Source organism: Engraulis encrasicolus, chromosome 7 (assembly GCF_034702125.1).
Source record: "Engraulis encrasicolus isolate BLACKSEA-1 chromosome 7, IST_EnEncr_1.0, whole genome shotgun sequence".
NCBI lineage: Eukaryota > Metazoa > Chordata > Actinopteri > Clupeiformes > Engraulidae > Engraulis > Engraulis encrasicolus.
In genome coordinates, this window is record NC_085863.1 from 51,102,161 (window position 1) to 51,112,245 (window position 10,085).

A 10,085-nucleotide genomic window follows, 5' to 3' on the forward strand; every position below is an offset into this window, starting at 1 on the left:
GATGAATAAAATAAATTGTATTTTGTGGGTTTTTTATTAACAGGTTTTCTATTTACTTTATGTAACGAACAAATCCATGGTTGATGTTGAAAATGTGTGACAGAACTAAGGCCTTGATTACACGGATGGAGATTTTTTTAAAAAGTTTTTATCTGTTTACATATAAACTGGCATGTGGATTAAAACACCATTGTGACAGGTGGGTTTTAGAAATCTTCACTTAAAACGGGAGTTAGGACTCCATCTACATACAAGCAAAAGGCCCAAATGGATGTATTTGCAAAAATATCCATGTACGTGTAAACAGGGTTTAAGAGAGAGCTGATCTATAGTATAGTACATGGCTTTCAATTTACAGTCATTCATGAGATGTTTGTCAGCCTGGAAATGGCAATACAAATATGTTGACATGAGAACATGCCCAATTTAGCAATAATTACTTTTTTTTTTTTTTAAAGAAAGTTTGGTCTCTGTTTTGGCTCCTAGACAATTACAGGGTTAAGGCAGGGTCTACTTTTCCTTAGGAACATTCTTCATCATGTTACTGAACTTAGCTCCAGCTTGCCTGTCATACACGTATGGCTTCTTCAGAGTTCAGCTTCCAAGTGGAGATGCGATCTGCTCTCAAAGCGATGGATGTCCCAGAGCCACTCTGTGTGGTCCGTAGGAGGAGGCTTTCCTATGGGAACAAAATGAGGAAACATTTAAGTGTCATATGTCACCTTCTAACTCCAGTGCTTAATATGGGTACTGTGTTTGACCATTTGTAGCTTTCTGCAAATAAATGCTCTAAATGACAATATTTTCATTCGAGATTCAGAGGAAATGTTGTCAGTAGTTTGTAGACTGAAACAACAATGTTTATTTTACTGGCACATGCTAATAAGTAGTAAGACCAGAAAAAACTGGTAATTTCGAGGTGGTCTCTCAATTTTTGCCAGAGCTGTATATTTCTGTCAAATCAAAAGGGTTTTTTTTTAGATTTTGACTTCAACAAAGCATACCCAAAACATCATTACAAGCCTAGAAAGATTTTGTTGTTGTTGTTGGGTTGGGTAACTGGACTGTAGGCTAGCTTCCAAACAAAAATTGAGCACAAACACATTGGTGGCCTTTGAAGAAGTCACTTAAAAAAATCACAAATTCCCAGTACATCTCCCCTTGATGAAGAGAAAATGTGGGGGAAAGTATATAATAATGAAGTATATTATATACACATTTGTGCACTTGCATACCTTGGGGTTAGACACAGTTATTTTTCCAGATGGAAGGAGAGAGTGTGTACGGTACGTGTGTGAGTCAGAGAGGGGAGAGAATGAGATAGGAGGTGTGCCTGTAACCCTACTCTGAATGGCACACACTCAAGCTAATGACGTCTCCTGGTTGCAGATCACATTAAAAAGACAGCGTGAGAACTCACGGGTAAATTTAATCCACGTTTTTAAATAAAAGATCCTGTCAATACTGATAATGGTCACTGAAAATAGTTTATAGTTACATAATACTGTATATATTTGAAAACTGACTTTGACAAAGAAAGAAATATACTGTATATATACTGTGTATATATATATATATATGAAGAGTTCAGAAAACCATTTCTGACTCCATTTCTGAAGACCTGCACTATATTTTTAGAAGTTTGGTTTACAGTCATGTACTTGATAATACATATAAATTGTTATATTACATAAAAAATGCCATTTTGATAGTTTTGTATTAAATATAAATGAATTAAGATTACTTTCTGAAAAGGCACTTAGGGGGTTTTGCATCTGAACTCTTCATATATATATATATATATATATATATATATATATATATATATATATATATATATATATATATATATATATATATATATATTTGTTATTTTTTTTAAATCCTAGCAATTAAAAATAAACTTTAAAAAAAATGCAATAGTCGCCAACTAATTTTCAGTCTGATTGATGACCATGCTCTTTTTGTTTTACTTTTTTGGTCCGTTTGCGTTTCCTTTTCCTATGTTTAACCGCAGCACATTTATCAGAACTTGCATTACCCATCTGCATATCTGGCTCATCTGCTAATCCAGTTAAATGTACGGATTGAAGGTTCGCGCCCAAAGGCTTCCACCTCAGAGGAAAGATCTGGCCATCGCCATCACTGCATGAGAGAGAGAGAGAGAGAGAGAGAGAGAGAGAGAGAGAGAGAGAGAGAGAGAGGCGGACATACATAGAAAAAAGAGGTTAAAACAAAAAACCCAAACTTACGTTTTTATAGTCACTTGGCAATGACACGAAATAAAAGTTCAGGAAAGCAGTGGAAGGAGCACACTGACCCGCATGAGAGGGGGAGAGAGAGAGAGAGAAAGAGACAGACAGACAGACAGACATAGAAAGAAGGGGTTAAAAACAGAAAAACCCAAACTCATGTTTTTATAATCACTTGGCAATGACATGAAATAAAACTTCAGAAAAGCGATTGAAGGACCACACTGACCCGCATGAGAGAGAGAGAGAGAGAGAAAGAGAGAGAGAGAGAGAGAGAGAGAGAAAGAGACAGACATAGAAAGAGAAAAAGAAAAAGAGAAAAAAAAACATGTTTTTATAATCACTTGGCAATGACATGAAATAAAAGTTGAGGAGAGCGGTGGAAGGGGCAGACTGACCTGCTGAAGATAGGCAGCAGCCAAAATGTCCTCTGGGATCCAAACACCTGCAGCACATTCTGCTTCAGGCCCACATCAAACGCTCCTCTGTCAGGGCCGTGGGGGAAGAAGGGCGCAGATAACCACTCTGAGGTGAGAATGGAGGAGAGAGAGAGAGATGAAGAGACAGAGAGAGAGAGAGAGAGAGAGAGAGAGAGAGAGAGAGAGAGAGAGAGAGAGAGAGAGAGAGAGAGAGAGAGACAGAGAGAGAGAGACAGAGAGAGAGAGAGAGAGACAGGCCGTAAGAGAGATAGAGACAGACAGAGTGTGTTTGTGTGTGTGCATGTGCACGCACATGAGAGAGAGTGAAAGAGACAGCGACAAGAGAGAGAGTGTGAGAGAGTAACATTTCCAGCATCACCGTAAATTCATCATAAAACTGGAATTGAATGCAAGCGAGTGTGAGATTGCAAACTAATTTCCTTTTCCAGAGTGACTTATGTATTTCTCAGCATGAGGTGTCCTGAAGAAGACCCCATAATAACAGTATGCATTATAGCAAGTAGGCCTACTGACATAACCTCTTCCTGTTTTCACTTCTCCTGCTGCCCCACATATATTCTGACTTTTTGCAGTATATTCAGTTTATTTCAACGTTTTCTATAGATGAGTTGACTATGTGTATCTGTGAGCAGGGCAATAAATTAACTTTTTTTCACCACTAGCCAATATGGCTAGGAGATATTGAATGTTACTAGCCAAACATACACTCATTATGAGGCAAAGTGGCTAGTAAGTTTTCTTTTCTACCAGCCAAACTGAATTTTCACCAGTATTTGGCCGGTGTTAATTTAGAGCCTTGTCTGTGAGAGTCTGCATGCGAGCCTACATCCAACAAAGGGATTACTGTACAGGTGGAAAATAGCATTTATGGTAAACCTGGTATGAACATCTTCACACACACTGTGAACACACATTGTTCCACCACTGGAATGTTGTAATAATCACTGAAAAAAACACAACTACCATAGCACTACTACATCACTATGACAGTGCACAGGGCCTTTAGTAATACATTCCAACTTGGTCACTGCCATTCTGGTAACAGCTAATAAATAACAGGAGCCTTGTCTTAAAGGAACACTGTGCAGGAAATGGTCAAAAAAGGTACTGCAACTATGCTGTTCATTGAAACGGGGCTGCCTATTGCCAAATTTGATCTTTACATGAAAGTTTACTTAGTAATAAACAAATATTTTCTAATATGGTCCAAGTACAGTCATTTTTGCAGCTAAAAATGGCTATTTTTGGAAATTCAAAATGGCGGACCATGGAGAAGATCCCCCTTTTCATGTATGAAAAATGCAATTTTTCGAGTCATAATGAATACTTAGAATTTGATGCTGGTGGTAAGTATTCATGAAAAAGGTAACATTAGTGAATGGGCAGCATGAATTCTGGAATTAAACAACTAAAAATCTCACACAGTGTCCCTTTAAGGTGTTAATGTTCAATTACACATTGTCCCATGTCAAAAACTAAAATCGACTCAAAGTCACGAGCTCAAGTGGAAATGTAAAGTAAGTGTTGCAGCTAGCGTCGGGTCTAACCAAGAGTGGTCCTGTTCTTGAAGACCAGCCAGCAGTGGAAGGCCAGCAGGAAGCTGAGCGTGAAGGCAAACATCAGAGACACCAGCATCAGGAAGAGCACATGCAGCCTCACCGACGAGTAGTTCAGAAACTGACCCTAGGAGAGAGAGAAACAGTGAGAGAGGCAGTGTTACTATATTGGGACGAGACCGTAAAATAACAGGAAAATCAAAGTACATTTTGACGGTCGTCCTTTTATAATAGTAATATTATTTGCCCTTAGATACAGCTTTTGGCTGTAACGTTTGTTTAAAACCTTTGTCCTGAAAAAGTGAAGAAGGGCGTCACTCACCCAAAGAACCCCATGCGATTTGCTATACTTTTCTCTAAATACAGGTACTAAATTATTTTCTTACAAACACTACTCCACACTCACACAGCCAACTTCTTACAAACACTTCTCCACCCACCCATTCACATTTGTTCTCCTCCCCACACTGAAAATCCGGCAAACATGGCAACCTCCTTACAAAGACTTCTCCACCCTCCTCTTCCTCCCACTCCTCTTGGCAATACAAGCCCAGCAAACATGGCCTTCTCCTCACAAACACTCCTCTACCCACACCCTTCTGCCAACACTACAAGGCCAGCACACATGGCTCGCTCAGCTCACCAGCCAGAACTTGAAGAAGTATGGCGCCACCGTGGCCACGATGAACAGACAATAGAGCAGGGAGAAGAGCAGGAAGAGCAGAAAAAACTTGTAGTTGGAGAACCCCACGCAGTTGTTCAACCTGAGGGGGAAAAAAGACAGCGGTGCAAACATGCAATGGTCATTCACCCCCAAAATAAGGCCTTGTTTACACATGCAAATATTTTTTTCAAAAAAGTCTTTCATCTGTTTACCTATAAACATGACATGTGTATAAAAAACACCATCATTGTGATGGGTGAGTTTTAGAAATCACCAGTTTCGGACAAAAAAACTCCATTTACGGATAAACAAAAGGCCCTGATGTATGCATTCACAAAAAATATTCACATACGCAACAGGGCCTAACACTGCAATTTACTCGTCTGTTCTCCAAGCACACAGCTACTAACTCATTCAAAACCCCAGACAGCCATCATTTGATAGGACTTCCATGCAAAGTGGCTGACAAACTGAATGGATTAGATTGAAGAGAGCTTAGCGCACAACACACTTCATAGAACGCTGTCTGGGTAAACTCACCTACCAAGGACAATGATGGTCCATCTTTAGCACGCACCTGACACAGACAGAAAGAAAAAAAACACATGGCCCTTTGTCATTAGGCTAGGGTTACACTTGGAGTAATTAGCAAAGGCCGCAGACCTTATTGTGGCACTACTGCGTGCTATAAGGGTCAATGACCTTTTTTTCACTCAGATGTCAGGTGTTACAACCACAGCAAATGCCCAGAAAGTAAAATAATCAATGCAATGAATATGCATCTTAGATATAATCCACAACCCCCCCCCTCCAAAAAAAAACATTTAATCCATCCAAAAGTGTCATTAGTTGTGGATGCACTGGCAAAGGCAATGGCACTTTTCAAACACATATGCAGACTAATGATTAAAATGCAATACAGTATGTTCTGTATTTACTCAACAGAACAATGAATCGACAGTAGGAGCTAAAGCTAACATATAAGCTACAAGTAAAAAAAATGTCCAAAATAACCTACCCATTTATTCATTTGTAACATTAATTGACTTTTGGGAAATCACTTCAATGTCCCCTTTACGCTTTGTCCATCAGCACCCTCAGTGGATTACACGAGACCAATTGGAAAAGGGCTTCAATACAGTAACGAGAGTGTTGTAAAAAACACCTCTTGGTGCAATGAGCAAGACCTGCCCCAATGCACGTAACAATCACAGCAATGGTATACCGCAGATAAGTCATGTAATCAGACACATGCAAGCATGCACATCCAGTGATAGCCACATGGTTAACCACACACAAAAACTTGACACCTTGCCCTGACCCGCATGGTTGAAATTCATCGGAGGCATCCCAGTCAACCACTCAAATAAATGTGACCAAACACTTCCCCCCTGGAGCTACACTGGCTAATTATCTGGCACAGTCCAGTCACACGGTGTCACAACTTGCCAATTCCCACCACGAACACCTCCACCTCCACTTCCCCCCTCCTCCAACACACCAAACCAAGTATTGGGTTTCTCACTTCTCAGCTCAAAACTAGGTAGAGTAGAGTAAAGGCTGTGAACAGTAATGCTATGAAGGGGGATAAAACTCCCATTCAAACTCACCTTAACCTCTGCATTCAGTACATAAAAACACCCACAGACACACACTTCATGCATAGAAAGAGGCACAGCACACATAGAGACACAGATACAGATACAGACAAAGACAAAACCACAGCCACACACACAACAGTGCTCTTACGTTTGGCAAGCCGAACAGTGATGGCAGCGGTCTGGTTTAATCAACTGGCAATGGCGACAAAACCTGATAGCTGCGCACACACACACACACACACACACACACACACACACACACACACACACACACACACACACACACACACACACACACACACACACACACACACACACACACACACACACACACAATCTAGTAGCGGTCACTGGAACACAGGTTACAGCAACGGTGTCAGCTCGCACACAAAAAGACACTTAGGGTGCATCTCTGCTTTCCCCATGCAAAGGTGTTCATCTTTAAGTCATAGTGGCGTCTGTGGAAGTAGGGCCACTTGGCAAGGCCAATATAGCCACAGAGTTAGGTCGACACTCTGCCCCGGGATTTTAATTAGCAAAATGGAGAGAATGGGAGTCCAGCGGGGCTGTTTTTCATCTCCGATGGCCTCACAACACACACACACAGCTGTACACCACACAAGCACTCACACTAGGGGCGTCACCTCTGACAAAAAAACCCTGGACATTTCCACAACCCATTGACCCTTCTACTTGTCAGCAATGGGGCTCTTCATACAATGTCCAGGGGGAAAAGTATTTTTTTGCTTGGGAAAGACCATTAAAAACCGGGACAATAGGGTAAAATCAGGACATAGCAACACAGTACAAACACAATCTAACATGTCTACAAGGGAAGCATGTCAGTTTTGTTCCATGCTGCTTTTACTGATTTTAAAGTTAATTTGTAATAGTCCTGTGAGATGGTACGGTATCTAGCATGAACATACTTGATGTCCCTCCATATTGGTCTTCTATGGGTATAGGAGCTTATCTTACAGGATGCCAGCCAGAATCGAATCATACAACCCGTAATGCCAGAGCATTTTCAGCATTTTGGGTGTGTTTTGAAGACCCACCAAAAATTCATAGGCATCATGATAGTCAATTATCTTGTCTTGTTTGTCTTCTTTAAATCACACTTTCAACAAAAGATGCATGAAACGAGCACAAGATGCACATCAAACACATGGAAACTTTGTCGGGTAACACTTTAATTGACGCCGGTGTCATATGCATGTCATTACAGTGTCATAATAGTGTCATGACACAGTCATAGATAAGTCATAAACATTATGTCCATGTCATAAACATTTTATGACATGGACATAATGTTTATGACACATGCATAACTGTGCCATGACACTATTATGTCACTGTAATTACATGTTTATGACATCAGCATCAAGTAAAGTGTTACCCTTTCCTGCAGTCTAGGGGTGCCAAAATGTATTACTATCATCTTTATTACTACTACTATATTGAACAGCCACGTTCTCCTTTCTTTGTAGTAGCCTTTCACAGAGTTTAATGACTGTTTCTGGCTATATCTAACCTCCTGAGGCGGAGCGTGAGTGTACTGGCAGCTTCTCGGAGATCTCCAGCAGGATCTGCCTCTGGGCCTCTGGCGTGTCCTGCTCCTCATAGCGCTGTCTGTCCATCAGAGACAGCTGGAACTGACACACACACGAGAGAGAGAGAGAGAGAGAGAGAGAGAGAGAGAGAGAGAGAGAGAGAGAGAGAGAGAGAGAGAGAGAGAGAGCAAGAGAGAGAGATTCATGCTTCATAATTCATCTATGGGATGAAAAGATCATTAATAGTTGTGTACATGGCTCAACACTCAGAGCTCTCTTTGACAGTACATTACATTACACTTAGCGAAGCAACCTACAGTTATTTACATGGTATTGGTTTCAGTCCCTGGAGCAATGTGGGGTGAGGTGCCTTGCCCAAAGGAACTTCAGTCATAGATGGAGGTGTGTGGAGATGCAAGGGTGGGAGTTCCAGATCAAAGTCATACCCTTATCTGGGTTTATTTTTATAGACAGATAAGAGAACTGTGATGTGCGAGTTCATGTGTGAGTGTGATATCCTCGCTTTTTGAGTAAAACTTCCATCAGTGCACATGCAACCAAGTCCTCATCCAAACCCCTTATTCTTACCACAAGTATGGATTAAAAAGTGTAGGCTTATTAGTCCTACATAGCCTACATAATGAACTGTATAGAAGAGAATATTGCAGCAAGTTTTACCTCTTGTGAAGGTGGAGATGGAGCCGTGAATGCGGACCTCCAGAAAGCCCAGGAGAACATCCCAAAACAAACATGGAACATCAGGAGGTGTATCACTGGTGAGCACATAGACATCAAAGGAGAAATGAAGAGGAGGGAGTGATATCAAACAAATAACACATTGCTTCTTTAGCAAGGGTGGGGGGTGAATAAGCAAGCACAAGCACAAACACAAGCAAGCCACGCAGAACAACAATAAAGAAGTGATACCTTTTCTTACTGTGCCTGTCAGGGTGACTGAAAAAGGAAGAAAAAGTAGAACGTTTGTTTGCCATTTTAAAATGTGAATTTGATTCCAATTTCATTCACAATTGCATTGGATTTCTCAACGTTTTATTATACCAGGCAACGACATCCCAAAGCGCACAAAAAGGCTAAATCGTCTCGGCATAAAAACATAGTAGGGTACTTACTGAAGCAGAGCTGAACCACGTACGCGTAATAAGACCACAAGATCACCAAAATGAGAATAGTAACAGGAACCCATGACAGCAGCCACACACATCTTCTGAATGTTTCCCGCACCGCCATAAGCACGCGCATTGGTACAGTATCGGCGAGAGCACGCATGAACGTTTGACACCTGCATCCTCCAGCGCTCTATTTCAACACCACCAAACAGGTGTTTCATCTAATGCGAGAAAACGACCTGCCGCCTCCTACCGGCAGAAGCAAACGACGTGCTTGGGTGGACACTAGGATTTGATTATTTCTTCGATTCTTCACTCATATAATATGATTCGTTATTTCTCTGATAGGTCAGCTATCTTTCATTCATCAGTAGTAAATGACACTCTGTCAGAAAACCGGTCCTGGAAAACGCACAGGTTATCCATTTAATCCTCCCTCTATTTTTCTTCTACGCAATGTCAGACTTCATTGAGCAGTCTTAAATGGAGGTTGGGTAGTTACCTCATGGTAGACACGAGGGTTTACTGGTGGGGCTGGAAGAGAAGGCTCATAGAAAAATATCCTCATATGGATGAGACTTTGGAGAGACAAGCCAGACTGCAGGTCTGACCTGTGCACTGCAACGCACCAATAGGTTGAGCGAGCAATACTCTCTTGAGCGTTCACTCTCAGTTGGCTGCATTCGTTTTCAGGACTTATTGAGTTCTATTAGGCATACATTTCAATAATTACAAATGTTCATAAATACCTGATCTGCATAATGCAATATCTTTTTCTGGGACACCCTGTAGGCCTATATTTAAAAATCCAAATCCATAATTTTGTGCCATCCTGTAGTGAAATTCCAATCTCCAAGAGACAACAATGCATTTTATGTCAGAATTTATATCA

The 10,085-nt window shown here is 40.9% G+C and overlaps 1 protein-coding gene across 1 annotated transcript; it reads right to left on the reverse strand.

Moving 5' to 3' along the window:
- Positions 1-6: 6 nt before the first annotated feature.
- On the reverse strand, positions 7-9,314 carry LOC134451870 (palmitoyltransferase ZDHHC15A-like). The gene is made up of 11 exons (XM_063202267.1): positions 9,197-9,314; positions 8,994-9,020; positions 8,745-8,839; positions 8,048-8,168; positions 6,662-6,731; positions 5,457-5,489; positions 4,892-5,012; positions 4,240-4,375; positions 2,651-2,777; positions 2,042-2,145; positions 7-679 (listed from the first exon to the last, which is right to left on the reverse strand). Exons 1-11 carry the CDS (start codon positions 9,312-9,314, stop codon positions 588-590), a joined length of 1,044 nt encoding a protein of 347 aa, XP_063058337.1. The 3' UTR covers positions 7-587.
- Between the last annotated feature and the right edge of the window lie 771 nt (positions 9,315-10,085).